This window comes from Penicillium macrosclerotiorum, assembly GCF_028827735.1.
Source record: "Penicillium macrosclerotiorum strain IBT 26536 chromosome Unknown utg000006l_segment0_segment0, whole genome shotgun sequence".
Taxonomy (NCBI): Eukaryota; Fungi; Ascomycota; class Eurotiomycetes; order Eurotiales; family Aspergillaceae; genus Penicillium; species Penicillium macrosclerotiorum.
In genome coordinates, this window is record NW_026643085.1 from 2,752,507 (window position 1) to 2,772,096 (window position 19,590).

The following is a 19,590-nucleotide window of genomic DNA, read 5'->3' on the forward strand; positions in this document are numbered from 1 at the left end:
TGGTTCGTTTGGCATGCGACAGGGACAGGAATACAACGTGTCCAATCCTCTCCTCCGAGCAACGAACGAGTCTGCGCAAGCAGCTGACGCTGTTTGTGGAAAACAAGGCCGACTCCGAAGGGGGCCACGCAGCCCACTGGGCCCAACCACATCGGACGCTGTGGAACCCGACTGGGCTAACTATACGGGGATCCAATACGAGAGAGAGAGAGGAGGAGGCCCGCCTAAAGAGTTGGCCGCTGGGCCTTTCGCGAAGCCTTTCTAGTCCTTCGCGCCTTCTGCTTTCTCCAGTAATGTGCCAATCTCACGGCGGATCCACTGTCCGAAACAATGCCAAGCCCTCTCGCCTGGATCGTCAATAATGTTCATGGCCTCCTTCTTCCTCTTGTCCTCCCCTGACCAGTCCACCCGAAGGCTCTGCTCGAGCGGAGCCCGTTTTGCCTTCCCTCTTTTACCCTAGCGGAGAGAGGCCTCCACTCGTTTGACCCAACTCCCTGGACTTACGCCGCATGCACGACGAGTCGCTGGTCGTCGACCCTGTTGGCCCTCTCACGCCCATCCGGTCTTTCTCTTCCCTCCTCCCTCTCCTCCCCTTGTGCTCGATCGCCGTCTTTGCTCCTCTTCGGTTCTTGCACATTGGGGAAGAGCATTCTTCCTAGCCACTCCTTTAGCCCACCATGATCTTTCTCGGCGCATTGCTTTTGTCGTTGCTGCATAATGTTGTTGCAGAGCGTCATGATGCCGACTTGATGTCCTTCGTGACGGTACGTGTTCCTTGGCTTTCCCCGCAAAAAAAAAACAATCCAAAAAAAATCAACAAAACCCAAGTCCATGTCGCATCAATCAGATCAAGTTGATCTTGATCCTCCGCCTCATTGTCCATACTGACCGAGTCATTCCGAACCAGCTCCCCGAAGTACGAGCCTTGAAATGGCATGTCACCCACCATGACCGCGAACGTGCTGCCCCAGGTTATTGGTTTGTGGCGCCCTACGGACAGATCTCGCCAGAAAATCCCACCCAAAAATACCAGCAGTACCAAGTTGGCCCGTATATCTACGACAATGATGGTGTAGGTTATTTTGCGCCAGATCCCTTTTCGCATTTCCAGACCAAATGCACCTCTATATGGAGAGCCAGATTGCTGACTTGTGATTTTGCGGTGACAATAGATGTTGATCTGGGCCGGATCAACCATGTTCGATAACCGGAACGTCTTCGATTTCAGGCCCGTCAACAACCTTGGAGACGGCGAGACTCACCTGTCGTTCATTTTGAATTGGGAACTCGACAGCGACGACAAAGGCAGTGGCATACTCTTGAACAAGCACTACCATATGGAGAGGGAAGTCAGTGGTTTGGATGAACTCCACGACTTCAACATGCATGAGTTCAACATCCTGGAAGGCGGCAAGACGGCCGTGGCCTGCACCTACCGCCCTACGCCGGTCAACTTGGCAGACTTCGGACGTCCGGCGGAGGAGAGCTGGGTTGTCGTGGGTGGCTTTATGGAGCTGGATATGGAGACTAGTGAGGTTCTGGTGCAGTGGGACTCGTCAGATCACATTGCATTGCACGAATCCAACATGTTCCATTCCTGGGATGCGCCCCAAGGTCATCCCGGCTGGGACTATGTTCACATCAACGCGGTTGACAAGAACGCCGCGGGAGATTATATCATCTCTCTGCGTTTCACCAACACCATTTACGGCATTTCGGGCGAGGATGGACACATTATGTGGCGTCTGGGCGGCCTGGAAAGTGATTTCGACATGGACTTTACTTTCTCCAAGCAGCACGATGTAAAGTTTATTTCGTCCAATGGCACCAACCACGTCATCTCGTTCCTCAACAATGCCTCCGACGAGCGTGGCAATGACGAGAACATTTCATCCGCATTGTTCGTCGAACTCGACACTGTTGCCATGACCGCTCGTGTGATCAACCGCATCAACCGTCCAGATAATAATCTGACCCGTCTCCGCGGCAGTGTTCAATTGCTTCCCAACGACAATGTCTTTATCGGATGGAGCCAGAGTGGCTACCAGAGCGAGCACGCCCCGAACGGCGATTTGCTGATGACTGCCCGCTTCGCTTCGGACCGCTATTCGACCTACCGCGCGTATAAGTCTGAGTTTGTGGGTCGCCCGACCCAGGCACCAGATGTTGTGGCCTCGGTCTACGGTACCTCTGAAATGGACCTGACTACTTTGATTCATGTCAGCTGGAACGGTGCGACTGACGTTGTGGCCTGGAAGTTCTATGCCCAGGCCTACGACCGCGGCTCGTCCGTCTTCATCGGCCAGACCAACAAGACTGATTTCGAGACTATGTACATCGCAGATGGGTTCATGGACTGGATTACCGCCGAGGCTATTGACCGCGACGGCAAGGTCATGAGTACCTCGACTATTATCCGTACCGAGATTCCCACAAACTGGAAGGCTGTCGGCTTCCTAGGTTCATCGACTGGCCCGACACCTGATGATCCCTCAATCATCGTTTCTGTCAACAAAGACTCCTCTTTGTCTTCGTCTTCGTCCTCGTCCTCGTCTCCTTCCTCCAGCGACAGCTCCGACAGTAACTCCGACAGTAGCTCCGAAATGGCTGATATGATTAACGAAAGCACCACTTCTGATTCATCCTCTTCATATGCTGATGCGAAAGAAGTTGCTAAAGCTGTTTACAAGGCCTATGAGGTAATCCGCGGCGTTGGTGGCCTGCTCATCTTCATTCTGATCTCATGCACTCTCGGCGGTGTTTTTGCTGCTCTCTGGCGCATGTACAAGCGACGCAAGCTGCGCTCATACCAACATGTTCCCTCCGAGGAGGGCCTGCCCGTGGAAGAGATCCACCTGCGCTCGCAGGCGTCGGAGTGAACAAAAGCGAATGATCCTTTTCTCAAGAGGTTCTCCTCCATCTTTCCCTTTTTTAATACTCCATTTTCTTTGCTTCTCTCGTCTTGCATGTTTAGCAGCGTCGTATCTGCATTTGCAGATCCCTCTTACTACCTCTTTCCGATTCTGCTGGCTTCCAGGTGAAGCTAGTCTCGGAGGGACATGAAATTACCGCACCATATATTACTACAACAATCACAGTGACAGACTATTACTGTCTGCTCCGTGGCTGAACCTCAACGAGAAGACGGAAAGACTGGCTGGGTCGTGGCGGGTATGGGTAAATACAATCAGCTCATGATCGTTCCTCGCATAACATACCCCATTTGGCGTTTTTTTTTATTCCTTTCTCTTTTCTACTTGGGTTTCCTGTTCGAATTTTGGTTGATCTCTTTTCCTGGTTCACTACTTCTATACAGCGAAGCAGGGTCGGCCTTGGCTTCCTGTCCTGTCGTTGCCATCTTTTTTCTTTTTTTTTTCTTCTTCAACCCTTGTGTAATATTATTTGTGTTCTATATTACCGACTTTGTCTGGATATTCCCTGAACGAAAGAGAAATGTAAATATTGCATCATTATTATTCTTCCCCTTGTCCATTCTATCTGCAACGGTAGCTCCCCGATGATCACCTTATAAGTTTGTCTGTAACGAGACCAGTCCATACACCGGCGGTCTTTGATTCGCCTCCGGTTCCAGCATGACCCGCTCACTTTGCCCCCCTCGATACAGTACAGTACATGCGAGTCTGGATACCGAGTTGATGATCATTTGACATGTGCTTAGCCGCGAGCCTTGGGCTTTGCAGGGCATTGAGAACCTATAGTGAACGGTCCTCTCACACCATGTAAATGAACTCTCCACCTAACCCCTATAGCTGTTTCTGGGTTCCAACTCCTAGCGAGGATTGCTAATAACCCCCTTACTCCCATGATGTTCCACGTTGCTACATCGTACTCCATAGTACCCACTTGCCTTGCGGTCCGCCCCCCACTAGGTGGCTGGCGTATAGTCTTAACCTATAATATGGTGTCGATCGCGAGCGTGCTTGATCGTATTGGGGGGAAGGACCAATACGCCCACGCAGTGTGATCAGAATGTGGTGTGTACGCCGTACAATTGTGTAGCACGTCTGTGTACAAATTGCTCCGAACTGGGAACCGAAATATACTTTTTTAACCGCCCGTATATTGATCACTAGACTAGATGCGGATAACGAATCCGATGGAGGCCAGGTCATTCCTGTCCTGTTGGTTTCCTACTGACACAAACGAGGTGTACGTGTACGATTACAGAGTACGTTTTGACAACGTGGCTCAATTTATCCAAGATTAATCCAATCAGGATGGTTATTGCTGTAGAACATGGGCTGTGTTGTACACGCTAATTCCGACCACGACGGGGAGACAAACATAATAAATAATCAACGTGTCATATTTTCCCAAGATGCACCATCCCATCTCAGCTACGCGCGCGCAAAATGATACCGGTGGCGTTGCGCTGACGACCACTCCGCTGTGGCCGCGTCAGCGGTGGCAGATGAGAAGTTCGTTTGTGGGCAGTGGCGTTGGCAGAAGGAAGATCGGCGCTTCGCCCAGGAACCCTGCACCACAGCCGATCTCCCATATGCAATGTTCCTGGATGATCGAGAGATCTATGCTTTACCCTCTCCTATTGGATCGAATAAGTACTCCTGAATGGTACCTAGTAAGCATTTGTCGAGCTTAGCAGGAATGCTTTTACGAGGGTTGAAAAAGGTGGGGTGGACATTTAAGCCTTCAAGCTTCAAACTCTGTCGTCTTATCTGATTGTGATCGTCGCACAGTATCCGAGTACGTGTTTGATCGAGTGTAGTCTTCGATTCATGAATTTATGCAGAACGAGAGGATGCCGAAAGACAGCTGATTAGTTTCCTTGCTCCCTGATTCGAAAATCTGTTGCTTTGCAGACAAGGAGAGATAATGCGTCGTGCTTACCTTGTGTCAAGAATCTCGCTGGGGCTCTGCGTGGGAATCATATCGATCATTAATGGATCATTAGGTTTAAGTAATGCTTGTAACCCTATGTTTTAAATATTTGAATTGCTATTGATATCCCATATGCTCAATGATACCTTTACGAGAATGGATATTATAATTCACCTCTGCTGTCTGCTTCGGGCGGAACAGGCGGGAATATTTTTCATTACCACCCATGTTTCGAGCTTGTAAGACTTATCAACGAATCTTTTTTTTAAAACGAAATCTATCTTATTCAAATCAAATTAGCATGGTCAAAAAACAAGATATTATATGTGTCTCCAGTTTTATAACTTGAACATATTCACGTGACATTTCGCTGTTTGGGGCCAGAAGTGCCGCACACAGACGCATGTCATGTTAACCTCATTTAAAGCTCTGCTCCACCTGCGAAATTTCCCCGGCTCAGTATATCCGTGTTGTTTGATAACTGGGTCCTGTGCTCATTTCATCATGACCAACAAAGATCCCGCCCTCAAATCAGAGTTGGTAATTGGCACTCGGAACTCCAAATTGGCCGTGGTGCAGGCTGAGCGTGTCTCACAAGCACTAGCGGATGCCCACCCGCAGATCAAATTCCCATGGCAGCCAATTGTTGTACGTGGGGATGCTGATAAAACAACCCCCTTTCTCAAGTTCGGTGGGCCATCCGACGCTGCAAAGAACATCTGGACCGAGGAGATGGAGACCAAACTGTATGCCGGCGAGTTAGATCTCCTGGTGCACTGCTTGAAGGATATGCCGACCAACCTGCCAAGCAAATGCATTCTTGGGGCAATTGTGCATCGTGAAGATCCCACAGATGCCCTGGTCATCAAGGACAGTCTTCGAGAACAATATACGGACCTGGCTCAGCTTCCCCGTGGGGCGGTAGTGGGGACTAGTTCCACGCGACGCAAAGCACTGATCAAAAGCAAGTACCCATATTTAATAGTGGAGGAATGTCGTGGTAATCTGTAAGAGCGAATTTTGATGGTATTCATGTATCAGACAAGAGTAAAGCTTACCATGTTCATGCAGCGACACCCGTCTTCGAAAGCTTGATGACCTGGAGGGTCCGTACTCTGCTATTATCGTCGCCACGGCAGGTCTGAACCGCATCAACTTATCTCACCGAATTACCAAGACCCTGTCGGCATCTGAATTTCCATATGCAGTGGGCCAAGGCGCGCTGGGTATTGAGGTCCGCGCTGATGAATCCTCAACGCTGGGGGTTGTTCGCAAGATCGAGGAGCTCCCGACCCGCTGGATTTGCCTCGCGGAGCGAGCAATGCTACGCACACTCCAGGGCGGATGCTCCTCCCCAGTGGCAGTGAATTGTATTATAGAAAACCAAGGCGAAATCCCAGAAGCTGGTCTTCGCCTGCGACTAGAAGGTACCATTATCCATCCTCATGGGTTGAGCAAGGTATCTGCCTCGGCAGTCCTAAATGTGAGCAGTGATACTGAAGCGGAGGCTCTCGGTGCCACGGTGGCTAAGCGACTGGAGGATAATGGAGGGCGAACTCTGTTGAATGAAATCAATATTCTGCAGAAAAATGCGCTGGAGAAGGCTACTGGTGCCTAAGGCGATGCGTGGCAGCAGATTTCGAAGTATTGCCAGTATAGTTTCTGGTAAATTTTGCGTTTGCTACGATTTAAAAAGAGAGAGCATGCCTGTGTATATTAAATAGTATAGAGAATATGATAGATCATCTCCTTTCTAGCTGGATTTAATGATACTCGAAGATAGTACACTCGGTTCTATAACACTGCCAAAGGGAAGACCGACTCGACGGAGAAGAGCAAGTTCATTATGGTGACTACCAACAAGAAAAGAACACGAAAAAGGTACTCGATATATCAAGGAATTCAAACAAACTATCTTAGTCAATGACTCGTTGAGAGACAGACCTAATCACGCCTGAGACTTATTCAAAATGATCTCAGCCAGCGCCATCAGAGACCCGCTCGATAGCAGTTCCAGCACTTGAACATTGGCATTCGCCTCCCGTGCAATCCAATTGCGAATCTCTATCGCAACCAGTGAGTCTAGACCCAGCGATGCCACCGTGATCGAAGGGTCCATGTCTTCCAACGATATGACTAGTACTTGCGCCAGCTTGGCCGCTAATGCCTCATAGCAGATATGCAGGGCCTCCTCCTTAGATGGAGCATTTGCAAGGAGTATGTTCAGCGGTGTGGAGGGCCCCCCGCCCCCGCTATGCCCACTACCACAAGCGGCTTTTGCGGCCTCGTATAGCACGCTAAATTTGGCGTCCTGCGCCCAGAAATGGTCCAATGTACTGAGCTCAAGGCCAGTGACAAATTGACCAGAACAGGACGGTTCTAGACAGTCAGTGATGGCAGCTGCAAGAAGCGCGAGAACCTCGGCTTCAGACATGCCATCTGTTCCAATGTTCTTGAGAACTTCTTGCTGTCTCTTGCTATCAACTTCAGCTAGGTAGCCTACATCTCGCACAGCAGTCAGATCGATAGAGGTACCAGGGAGTCCTTGCGAGCGGCGATACTCCATGAAGCCATCTAAGAAGACGTTGGCAGCAGCATAGGCTGCTTGTCCACGGTTACCAATTACTCCGGCCACGGAGGATAGTGCAACAAAGAAGTCCAGGGGAGAATCAGCAAGTGCTTCGTGGAGATTCCATGTGCCGTCAACCTTGCTGGTCACAACGGCCTGGAAGTCATCAAGAGTTATATTTTCGAAGAGCATATCCTAGGGACTCGGAGGTTAGCCTTCCCCAGTGTCTAAAACTTTTGCAGAAATATCGACTTACGCGAAGGACCATGGCGCCGTGAACCAAACCTCGAATTGGAGGTAGGTCTTTCATTTCGACCTTAATAAGGTTTTCAACAGACTGTCTGCTGCTGACGTCGCAAGGTTTGACGAGGATGCGAGTACCGGTGACCGTCAGTTCGTCAATGAGCTTCTGAACCTGATCATTGATAGAAGCGCTGCGAGACACAAGTACAATATTGCGTGCACCCTTAGATGACATCCATTTGGCCATACTGCGGCCAAGACCGCCAGTGCCACCGATCAGGATGTAGGAAGCATCTGCCTTCAAGATAGACGATCCAGTCTTCGGCGAGACAGCCTAACAGGTTTCGAGTTAGTAATAATTATGTATATTTCTAATCGTGAAATATCTTACCTTCACATGGTCGTCTGGGTGGGGAACAACCACGATCTTCCCCATCGCCTTTCCAGTCTGTAATGTGCGGAACGCGGTCTCAAGCTCAGAGATACGGTATGTAGTCAGTGGAAGAATTGGATGGAGAGCGCCCTTTTTCATGAGACAGGTAACACAATCCAAGAGCCGCTTCATCAGCTTCGGCTTGTGCGCTGCAACTTTGGACAGATCAACCGAGGCAAAAGTGACATTCCACTCAAATGGCAGCATGTCCAGACGGGTATTCTTGGTGATATCCGCCTTTCCAATTTCAACAAAGCGCCCGAACGGTGCCAAGCACTCCCAGGTCTCGCGAAGAAGGTCGCCAGCCAACGAATTGACCACAACATCGACGCCCTCGTCGTTGGTTGCACGGCGGATACCGCGGCCGAAGGACGTGTCCCGACTATACAGAATGTGGTCCTCTGGAAGGCCATACTGTGTCATCAAGAAATGCTTCTTTTCGACGCTTCCAACGGTCACAAAGACCTCAGCCCCCGTCATTTGCGCTAGCATGATAGCGGCTTGGCCAACACCACCAGCACCTGCATGGATGAGGATCCTCTCGCCTTGCTGGAGTTGACCTAAGTCAAACAAAGCGTAGTATGCAGTGCAGAAGACAACAGGCACGGTTGCAGCAACCTCAAAAGTCATGTTTACTGGAATGGGAGCAGCACTGGTTGCTTTGCAGCGAGCATAGGTTGAATAGCCTCCTAATGGTAGGGCCATGACTCGTTGACCGACCGACAGGTGGCTGACGTTCTTACCAACAGACGACACGATACCGGAACACTCAATACCGATATATGGTTGCACCAGTTGGCCCATGGTGACGACGATATCCTTGAAATTAAGGCCGGTGGCCTTGACTTCTATCTCAATTTCGTCATCGGCCAAGGGTTCAACAACTTCATCGGCAAAGTACAAAGTGTCAAGAGCGCCAAGATTGCCAATTTGTAGTTTGAAACGGCGACCCGGCTGGTTGAAAGGCTGAGATGAGATGGTCATCTCGTGAGTCTCGTTATTGACGAAAGCATCGGCAGCTTCGTCGCTTAGAACCCGCGGCACAAACAAATTGGCGCCCTTAGCCCGGAACTCAAGGTCAACACATGGCTTCACACCATTGGCAGGCCACAAAGCATTCATAGCCGCAACGATTGGCACTGTAGGCTTTGTGAGATCCTCGAATTCAAGACCAAGTGTAGCGACTTTGGCTAGCGTCTCGGACCGTAGACTGCGCGTGATACCAACAATCATTTGGGCATCAGGCCTGTCCAAACGATAAACCCAAAGAAGGTTGGAAGCATTCAGCAATGTCCTCTTAATATTTTCAAATGAATCTACGGTAAGGTCACGCAGAGACCGGGTTCCTGTTTGGAGGACAACGACATGCTTTCCGGTGGAATCGATCTCCTCCAGAGTGGAGATCGATGGCTTCCAGTAGATACTGTCTTCTGAAATAGCCTCAATCAGCTTGTCAGAAGCCCCGTCAGACTTGCCAAACTGCGTGATCAAGATATCAGTCTGCCGTTGGCTTTTACCATCGACGTTTCCATTGGACTTTATATCAGAGTTTGGATGTCCATTAGTATGGCCGTTAGTAAGGCCATTTGCATGCCCGTTGGTATGACCATTGGTAAGTGCTTCCCCATTTGCTGTAGCATGGCCATTGGAATTGGTATGTGCATGGCCATTCGGCTCCTTGGCATGCCCATTCAGATCGCTAGCATGATCATCAGCCACCACAGCTTCGCTATCAAGCTCGGTTTCGACTTCAGCAAGGGATTTCCACTCAAACTTGTAGCACAAGCTACGGGTGTCTCCACTACGATTAGCACCAGGATCATTGAGAGGTGTCATAATGAGACCCTCCATATTAATCAGGACGTTCGTAGAGTCCTCAGGCGTCACCCACAGGTCAAACTTGGTGGGCTCCGGAGAGGGCTGACTGGGACCACCGTTACACCAGGCCTTGGCAGATTCGCCAAGTATAGAGGGGATGTTGCTACTGATGGTGAGGCTCTTGATCATGGTCGGCATGTACAGAGTTTCCAGCTCCATGCGACCCTGGCCGAGAATGGGCCAGACCAAATGTAGAAGGGCATCCAAAAAGGTCGGATGAATACTCAATGGTGCTTCAAAATTCTTTGGCATGACCGTCTTCGTGTCTCGGACGCATAGATCGGCACGCGAATGGACAGAGCTCGAGAACACATTCTCGAGACCCTGGAAGACTGGGCCGTAACCAGCCCCGACATCCGCCAGAACTTGGTACATGTTCTGCGTCTCAATAGTGTACGTAGCCTCCTTCAGAACGGTGTCCATCTGAGCGCGGAAGTGCTTTTCCTCAGACTCGGCAACATTTGACACAGACGTCTGCTGCTTCTTGTTGGTGCGTGTACGGATCAAACCGGAGCAGTGTGCAGTCCAGCCACGCTTAGAGGTCCACGAACAGATACGAAACTCGTCCCATATATCGGAGTTGCCACGAGTACCCTCAGCATACGGCTTGAGAGAGATAGTGGTCTCAGCGTCGACATCATCAGTCAGAACGAGGGCTGCTCCAACTGTAACCTCGCGGAGCTCGAATTGCGAGAAAACGACTTCGTGCTGCTCGGCCCGTCTGCGTGCGGCTTCGATCGCCATAGCCAGCTATTCCCACGTTAGCAATGGATTGAATGCATCAGTCAAATTGAAATCGCCTTACATATCCGGCCATTGGATACACACTCATACCCTGCATCCTATGCTCTCGAAGCCAGGGAATATCATCAAGACGAACTATATTGCGCCAGGTAGGCTCCAAATCATTCGAATAGATAGCCAATGCACCCAGCATATCGTTTCGAATACCGTCGCGGAATTTGTGATTCTCTGCAATACGCGCCTCGTGCCAATACCGGGTATCATGCTGCCAGGGATACTTGGGTAGATCCCGCAAGAACGACCGGTTCCTTGCAGCACTGCACGGGAAGTTTATTTCCGTGATGTTGAGGCTGGCACCTCGCACATAAGCAGCGCCAGCCGCCTCCAGGACTGACTGAGCGGGATCCGCATTACGGACAATGGTGGGCGTGTAGCCAATCTTCGATGTGGAAGAGCCGAGGCTCTTCATAGTATCCAAGATCGGGCCTTTTAAGGCTGAATGTGGCCCCAGCTCGATAAGTAGGTTCGGTCGCTTCTCCTCGTCCGCGCACAGCTTACTCAAAGCGTTGGCAAACAACACGGGTGAAGTCAAATTAGCAACCCAGTATGCAGGACCCAAATCGGTAGGTTGTGCAATCTCGCCGGTGACAGACGAAAAGAAAGTAGCCACTGCGCTAGAAGAGGGCAGAATTGACTTGATAGCAGCCAGATAAGCTTCACCCACTTTTTTCATATGGTCGGAGTGGTAGGCAACGTCAATCTTAAGCTTGCGGTTGAATAGCTGTTTCTCTTGAAGAATGGACTCTAATTTATCGATGGCATCGGAGTCTCCAGATACGGTGACGCTAGATGGACTGTTCACGCAAGCGACGGTGGCGTAAGAGCCGAGAGTCTTGAGGATGGGCTTGATGGTATCCGGACCCGCACCAACGGCAATCATGGTGCCTTTAAGAAGCGGGTATGAACTCTTCAGAAGCTGGGTCATCTGGCCACGGCGGAAAGCCAGAGCCATCGCACCGTCCAGGTCAAAAATACCGGCCGCATAGGCAGCGCCAATTTCACCGGAGCTGTGGCCAACGACCGATGAAGGCCGGATGTCCCAAGAGCCGAGTAAATCAGTGATAGCAATTTGGAGAGCAGTACAAGCCGGTTGGCTCAGATGTGGTGAATGAATCTCCGAGATGGCATTCTCTTTTTGAAGCTCCTTGAGAAGAGAGAATTCGGCACCCAGGACACGAAGGCATTTATCTGCTCGTTCAATCGCTGACCTGAATACAGGGTACTCGTCCATCAAGGGAATGCCCATCTGCGCCCATTGGGCGCCTTGACCAGTGAAAACGAATGCGATTGTCGGTGTCCCTAAAACTCGGACCGGATTGGCCTTGAGCTGAGCCATCTTGATACCGAGCTCGTCGAGGGAAGCAGCGGGCAGGGCAACCCGATACGAGAGATGAGATAACTTGGTGCCAACCGTGTGGGCAAAGTTGCCGAAGAGCGAGTTCTCAAACACCTCGGGCCGCTGCTCAAAATAAATGCCATAATCTTGGATTCGAATTCGTAGCGAATCCTTGTCGTTGGCAGAAATTAGGAAAAGCCGGTTCTTGGGATCGCCATCTGCCACAGCATCATCCTCCGCTTGGACTGGCGGAGGCGGCTTTTCAAGGACAACATGAGCATTTGTTCCTCCAAATCCATAGTTAGAGACACTGGCATATTTTTTGCTCCGAGGCCAAGGCCGGGTCGAAGTCACAACCTTCATATTCCATTCTGCAAGCGGGATATTGGGGTTCGGCTTCTTGAAGTCGGCGTTGGGCAGCATGAGCCCGTTATTCAGCATCATGGCGGCTTTGATGATCGATACAATCCCACTGGCGCCTTCCAAGTGGCCCACATTTGACTTCACCGATCCGATATACAGCGGATTTCGAGCTGTTCGGCCTTCTCCCAGCGCTGCGTGTACGGCGCGCGCTTCAACGGGGTCTCCAGCCTTAGTTCCAGTGCCGTGCATCTCCGCAAAGCCACACTCCTCCGGGTTGAGATTGGCTTCGCGATAAACACGGCGGATCAGTTTTTCCTGCGCATGCTCATTTGGCATCGTGATACCCTTGGTTCTCCCGTCTTGATTGACGCCTGAATTAGCAATTATGGCTCGAATGGGATCTTTATCGCGGATGGCGGCAGCGAGGGGCTTCAACAGCACCACGCCCGCACCCTCGCCTCGCGCAAAACCCGATTTGGCTCTTTCATCAAAAGAATAGGTTTTTCCGTCTTCATTAAACAGTCTGGAGGAGATGTTAGGAGCATGGTCACACACTTCATGACACGCAATCGTTATATCGAAGTTAAAAAGACTCACTGGGACATGGACATGGAAACGAAATAATCCGGAAGGACGTTCAACCTGCAACCCCCTACAAGGGCCTCCTCTGACTCACCACTTCGCAGACTCTGTACAGCGTAGTGCAGTGCCACCAGTGACGACGAGCAAGCGGTATCGATGCTCAAGGAAGGTCCTTGTAGGTTAAAAAAGTATGAAATGCGGTTTGCTTGGAGAGCCGGGGCATTGCCTGTGGCTTGGAACGGAGGAATCGTCTCAATATCACGCAAATTATTGAGTTCATAATCCGAAAAGTTGCCGCCCATAAAAACGCCGACGTTGCGGCCCGCGAGAGATTCTTTGGGAATGCCGGCACTCTCCAAAGCTTCATAGGAGCATTCGAGTAGCAGACGCTGCTGAGGATCCATGGAAATGGCTTCTTGGACAGTCACGTTGAAGAAAGGGGCATCGAATCGAGAGAGATCTCCGTCGAGAAAGTAACCTCCCGCCGGATTGAAAGTGCCAGGCTTGGAGGGGTTGGGATGGTGATAGGAGCTGTGAGAGAATCGGTCTTTTGGCACGGGCGACCAGCCGCTCCGACCTCGAGTACACAGCTCCCATAAGTCCCCGGGAGAGGAAACCTGTCCAGAGAGTCGACAGGCATATCCAATGATAGCAATGGGTTCCGGCCGGCGTTCCCCCTCCGGCTGTGCCCCGTTGATATCAGCTGTGCTGTGTACTGTTTCCATTTTTAAGAGAAAAACAAGGAAGAGAGTAATGGATAGAATGACAGAGGGACAGGGAGGAAGCGGGGGCGAAGAGAAGAGAAAGAGGAGAATTAAAGATAGTTGTGAGAAATTAGGGCTTGTTCCGGAGCAAGAGGTATCAAGTATGAAGTATGAGAAGAGAAAGTATGAGAAAGTATCTGAGGTCTAGAGGTAATGTATATTTATATAAAGAACGACAGGCGGGCGCTCAGGCTATCTCTATTTTCGACAAACCTCGACGAGCCATGGAGATTAAATAGAAGAGCCGTTAGTACCAATCGACACTGCGATAGCTTTTTCTCCCTGATTATTTTCTGAAATTGTATTTCCAGAAACGAGAGAATGATCAACAGTCACTCTTCCCGGATCCATCATAACTCTATTTTGTCTCAAAAAATTTTGAGACCATTTCTGGTTTACAAATTTTGCCCCGACTCCGGCGATAAGCAGCACTGCCCTGGCATTGGGCAAGGTTGGCGTAACTTCGGTCGCCCTGCTGTGCAGCCCACTTGGGTTAGACACAAATTCAGGGACCTGTTGGGCCCATGCAACCCACACGAGCTTCTATGAACTGTAGATCTGTGGATACTCCTGTGGATCACATGTGTTCGGAGGGAATGTGCTGGTTTATGAGGGAGATGGCGTCGAGGCATAGGCGGTGCGCACAATGAAGTTCTCCTCGAAGGTTCTCTCTCTCGTCTCCATCTCTCTGAATTCTCGGACCTAATCCTTTATTTCTTCATTACTGGATTGCTTTATCTTTCTCGCTCGTTTTTGTCCTCCGAAGAGATAACGGTTGTGTGACCATTGCCTATCTGCAAATCTACGTTGTTCGGTCTAGGCATTGCCCATAATGCAGTTCTTGTGTCTACATGGGGCCATTGGCAATATAGACGTAAGTGAATACCGAGACTAGGAATATCCGGACAAAAGGAAAAAGATATAGAAAGCAGAAGAGAATATGAAGCTGATTGCCACAGAATATCAGTATCCAGCTAGGTAGAAACCCGTGACTCAAGGAATCCAGGTGCAATTGCGTATATTTCTTCTTTTTAACACACGATGAAAACTTGCAGCCCCGCTCCAAAAAGAATTGGAAAAAGATAATTCGGCTTCTTTCGTCTATCTCAACGGGCCCGTGCAAATCACCCCTCCACCAGGTACGCAACTCCCCAGCCCCTTAAAGGAAAACAGAGATAAAAGCTCCTACATCCAGATAGCACAGGTCTCACCAGAAGATTGCAGGGTTCGAGGAATATTTCGGAATCGGACCACATTATCGTTGGGCGGATGATGGAGGTGCCGCGGAGGACTCGATGATCAGTCGAGTACGAAAGATTCCCGTTGGCCAGAATCCGGAAGATGTGATGCGCGACTTAACCAGGGACCGTGACGTCGTATGGAAGAACCACAAGGAAGTTATGCAATATCTCTACGACACTCTCGAGCAGAACCCGGAGATTGGCGGGATCATCGGCTACAGTGAGGGTGCATCCATAGCAGCCACCTTCATTCTGGACGAGCAACAGCGACAAGAGATTGGCTATGAACGACGTATCAAGTGCGCCATTTTCTTCACCGGATGGCCACCTATAAGTGTTGAAAAGGGATTAATCCTGTCGGACGAGACCGAGGAGATGGTGGATGTGCCTAGCCTGCATATTGTGGGCGCCCATGGTATGCTTTCTCTCGAATTCTTTACCCTTGCGTTGCCGCGAGGCACGATTGAACATTGGAAGTGTGAAAAGAGTCAATGTTTAATCTATTTGAATTAATCTGGTGTAGATCCCTTCCGCCATGGCGCATATGCTCTCTATAATGTCTGTGACCCCGACACGGCAACGTTTTTCGACACCGGCAAAGGCCACACCATTCCGCGTTCTGGGCAAGTTATTGAGGAGTTGGGAAATGCGGTCCGAGACCTGATCGCCAAAGGTCTGGGATCCGCGGAATAACCATATATCGTCATGGCTATGGAGTTGAGATGCTTGATCCTTGGGTCGAAAACTATACGAAGGAAATACGGTAGTCAAGAGGGCCGGGGGTAGATGAAACGCTCGGGTGTATGGAAGTTTCCCCCGGAGACTTCTGATTGAGTTTCGACAGTCCCTACACTCGCATGTTTAGCAGCATTATGAAAGCCAGGATATCCAGTATTCCGTAGATATGAGACATGGAATATTGTTGCAGCCCCTGTCATCTCAGCCTTCATTGTCCTCATCTTCCTCATCAAGAACTTGAATGACGTTTTGTGCACAGTAGCGACGTCGCCCTGCAAGTCCGCGGAGCTCTAATTTTACCGGTGCTGTCGTGCAATTAGAGCACCTTTCATTCGTGTCACCTGTAACCTCTCGAGAATCCCACAGCGCTGTTTTCTCTCAACGTGGCCGCAACAGTCCAAGAATTGAGTTCGGGTTGAACCACGGTTATTCCCGCCTGCTCAATATTCTGGCCGGCGTAAACCCTTTTAAACTCAGGGAAACAAGTGCAATACGCGCTGCTGTCTCGGGCTTCGCTGTGTTTCTCGATTCTCCTCAAACCATAGGATTTCCATGGTCTCGGTCTCTTCTCTTCCGTTTGGTCGTCTATCACCATGTATCATCTCGGATTTTTTTTTCACATGACTATCATTGCTGAAGGAGGCCACTGCGCCGACAAATCTCGATCGATCGGCCAGGCCCACTGTTGTTCATCCGATAAGTTGAACGGGGTACACACTGAAGCGGGACTGTGAGAGAGAGAAAGCTCATTACAGGCCATCCAGACTATGCCGAGAAACCCGTGTTAATCCTAATAAGACCAAAAACTTAGTAAAATAGATTACCTGCTTTTAGAAAGATCTGATGTACCCCTCGCCCGCCGACGGCTAAGTTCCCAGTCTATAGATTCGCTCTGGCCTCGACTATATTCCTACTGTCGCACATCCACGGATAGTTTGGGAAGAACTGTACTCTCCTGGCTGTCAGGAGCTTATCTTATTTTTTTTGATTTTTCATTTTCAGTTAGCAACGATAGTGACTGGCGTCTCAGGCTTGGGCCTATTTTATTTCCATCACATCTCGACCGCTCGTTTTCGGAATATCCCCGTCACCACCACATCAATACTACAGTACGTGGATTTTACCCCCTTCACCATTCATCTCAAACCCTGCTGTCTCTTCATCATCGTACACTTTAAATACGTGGCGAAAGCTCTGTAGATCCCTCCGGGCTCATTGCTCCGACCAGCCAATCCCAACAACCTCAATCCACCTCCCAAGCACACTGCGCCCAATCACCATGTACATCAACTCCTTCCAGCATCTCGTTCTGGTCTTCATCGTCTTCGGCATTGGAATCCAGCCGTCGAAGACTCAACATGTCCCACCGGAGCAATGCGCCACGGGTGTTCACGCCATTCTCCTTCGGGGCCAGGGCCCTGGCGATCACCTAAATGTGATGGTGTCGCTTCAGAACCTGATTCTACAACTGATTCCAGGATCCAGCAGTGTCGCATTACCTTACAAGCACGGTGATGATGACCATCGTCTCGCTGGCGCCAATGGCGCCATCATGATGCAGCAGTATATTCGATTCTACGTGGCCAGCTGTCCGAAATCAAAGATTTACCTCCACGGCTATTCCCTGGTACGTGATAGGGAAGATTGATTTTTTATATCCTTCACACGGAAAAATATCCGTCTATTGTCCACGAAGGTCTTCATTCCTATCGTTTCCCTGCTCTTGTCTTCTCTGTAGCTTTGTAATCCTTGTTAGGGCACCTGGAAAGAAAATTTCGCCTTTTGTCTGCCGAATTTAGATATGTTGGGTAATCATGTTCTTACTGAGCTGAAATTTACCTCTTCATGCAGGGCGGAGTAGCGATGATGGATGGCCTCTGCGGGACAAGTTCGCAGTGGCTTCTACCTGTTCCCGCACTGGAGCCCATGTATAACCAGAATGGTAAGTGGGACGCGAGTCGATCGAAGCTGGGTCTAAGTTCCCGATCCTAGTGATTGCTGCCGTGTCATATGGCGAAGAAACATTTGTTCCCGGGCAGCCCTGGAACGTCGGCAATTGTGTTGATGGGACCGGCGTAAGTAATGGCGTCTTTTTTCCCTAGCTCCTTTCATTCCTAAGACTATGGCGGGCCCAAGCAAAAGTGATAGGGTTTCTCCGACGATCGTGAAACCCCAAGTCACAGCTTCCTAACGCTAAACTGGGGCGAGAACGAGACTATAGATCTATCCGCGCATACACCCCGAGACCTGTGCTCCATTTGCATCGTCACTTCAAAGCTATTGTGACGAAGATGATTCTACTTGCTGTCTACGACTCCCGCCACCGAGCAATCTCGCACACTTTCTTTATATTTTTAGATACAACATGGACGTACTCCACTTTGTGCAGCGCCGACTGAATGAGACTCAAGCCCAGGCCCTTTGAATGTGGCTATGACACATACAAATACCGAAAGGGAGAACGGAGCAAAAGGTTTACGAAATCACGGAATCAGAGAGAAAAGAAAAGAAAATTTATTCATGTCAAATTTTGGGAATAAAATGAAAATAAAATGGAAAGAAAATCTGAGAGAACGCTCTCTAGTGCTCCCTCAGTCGTATCATGATCTCCAGCGGGACCACGGGGCCCCTGAAGAATACCAGGTGACGGTAGACTTTTCTTTTCGATGAATGCGTAGCCACGTTCATGGGGAAAGGGTTTCTTTTAGTGTGAGCATTAAGTGGGCCAGTTTTCAAGGCCTATCTACGAGTGAGGATCCCTTCCAGACTGGAGCAAACAGTGCCATCAAAGTCAGATACTAGGTAGGATCTCTGGTCCACCCCAAGGCCAAATCTAGTCATAGTAAATTCAAATTAGTCTGTCCAGTCACCACTCGTCCCTCAGCTGTCATGTACCTTGTTTCTTGTTTTCATCATTGAGGATAGCTCGGAACCTTATTTGAGATCCTCTGCTTCATTCGCCCATCACCCGTCTCACTCTGTATTGGGATCATCGGTAAGTCTCTACGAGGTCGACTAGGTATTTTTCCGAGAATTACAGCAGTATGGACCCGCTGCACGTAGTTGTTGTAATCGGCATCGTGGTATTGACTTCCTTTCCATTTGCTCATCGCCCCTAGCCCTTAGTAGCTTGTTTTCTGATTCATAAGATTCCACCCTGTTTCATCTCTACAGTCCAATTATAGCATGCATATGAAACGATGCATAGATTGATAGATCTGCAGACATACCGAGGCAAATATTAGCGCCGCTAAGCCAAATTCGACCGTAGTATTTCGCTTGGCCAGGGTTGCTGGCAGCAACACGCCGATATGCGATGCTCCGATAATCACAAAATGTACCTTTACAATACAATGCATCCCACATCCCGTATAGCCCGTATCATCATATCGTATTCTTATACGAGTTGGATTGACTTTCCTAGAGCGTCAAAGCGTAATACTACAGGGCACTCGGCCGGCGCAAAACACTCGGCGACACAATGTCACAAATGCTATCCCCGAATTTTTGGCTTCGAAAGGGCCAGACAAGCTGAAACGAGGCTTTTTCTTGTATTTCAACGGTGGTTGTAAGCTTATAAGAAGACCGAGATGAAGATTTGCTCCCCTGGGTGTTCAGGGAAGCGTTTTATTTGTGGAATTCGTTGGTAACGAGAGCGATTGGGGATCGTAGTATGAATAATCCCCGTCGAGCACCCTATAGGTAACATTGAACACAAAAAGCTAATATTGGCGATTAGCTTGATCTTCAAATCTCAAGCGACTGGCATTGTTTCCGAA

General features: G+C 49.7%; 6 protein-coding genes across 6 annotated transcripts; 4 read left to right on the forward strand and 2 right to left on the reverse strand.

Annotated features, from left to right (window-relative positions):
- Positions 1–677: 677 nt before the first annotated feature.
- On the forward strand, positions 678–2,879 carry N7462_006273 (uncharacterized protein; the record flags this gene model as incomplete). The annotated part of the gene is made up of 3 exons (XM_057077991.1): positions 678–764; positions 908–1,072; positions 1,173–2,879. 3 exons carry the CDS (start codon positions 678–680, stop codon positions 2,877–2,879), a joined length of 1,959 nt encoding a protein of 652 aa, XP_056933571.1.
- A 2,485-nt stretch (positions 2,880–5,364) lies between these two features.
- On the forward strand, positions 5,365–6,478 carry N7462_006274 (porphobilinogen deaminase; the record flags this gene model as incomplete). Its single annotated transcript, XM_057077992.1, has 2 exons — positions 5,365–5,867; positions 5,932–6,478. 2 exons carry the CDS (start codon positions 5,365–5,367, stop codon positions 6,476–6,478), a joined length of 1,050 nt encoding a protein of 349 aa, XP_056933572.1.
- Positions 6,479–6,808: 330 nt separating this feature from the next.
- On the reverse strand, positions 6,809–10,727 carry N7462_006275 (type I iterative polyketide synthase; the record flags this gene model as incomplete). The annotated part of the gene is made up of 3 exons (XM_057077993.1): positions 6,809–7,624; positions 7,686–8,006; positions 8,064–10,727. The coding sequence occupies 3 exons, from the start codon at positions 10,725–10,727 to the stop codon at positions 6,809–6,811; spliced, it is 3,801 nt and encodes a 1,266-aa protein (XP_056933573.1).
- A 37-nt stretch (positions 10,728–10,764) lies between these two features.
- On the reverse strand, positions 10,765–13,793 carry N7462_006276 (type I polyketide synthase; the record flags this gene model as incomplete). The annotated part of the gene is made up of 2 exons (XM_057077994.1): positions 10,765–12,944; positions 13,163–13,793. 2 exons carry the CDS (start codon positions 13,791–13,793, stop codon positions 10,765–10,767), a joined length of 2,811 nt encoding a protein of 936 aa, XP_056933574.1.
- An 871-nt stretch (positions 13,794–14,664) lies between these two features.
- On the forward strand, positions 14,665–15,766 carry N7462_006277 (uncharacterized protein; the record flags this gene model as incomplete). Its single annotated transcript, XM_057077995.1, has 5 exons — positions 14,665–14,706; positions 14,792–14,810; positions 14,888–14,971; positions 15,057–15,488; positions 15,597–15,766. 5 exons carry the CDS (start codon positions 14,665–14,667, stop codon positions 15,764–15,766), a joined length of 747 nt encoding a protein of 248 aa, XP_056933575.1.
- Positions 15,767–17,090: 1,324 nt separating this feature from the next.
- N7462_006278 (uncharacterized protein) lies at positions 17,091–18,236 on the forward strand (the record flags this gene model as incomplete). The annotated part of the gene is made up of 3 exons (XM_057077996.1): positions 17,091–17,438; positions 17,770–17,886; positions 18,033–18,236. 3 exons carry the CDS (start codon positions 17,091–17,093, stop codon positions 18,234–18,236), a joined length of 669 nt encoding a protein of 222 aa, XP_056933576.1.
- Between the last annotated feature and the right edge of the window lie 1,354 nt (positions 18,237–19,590).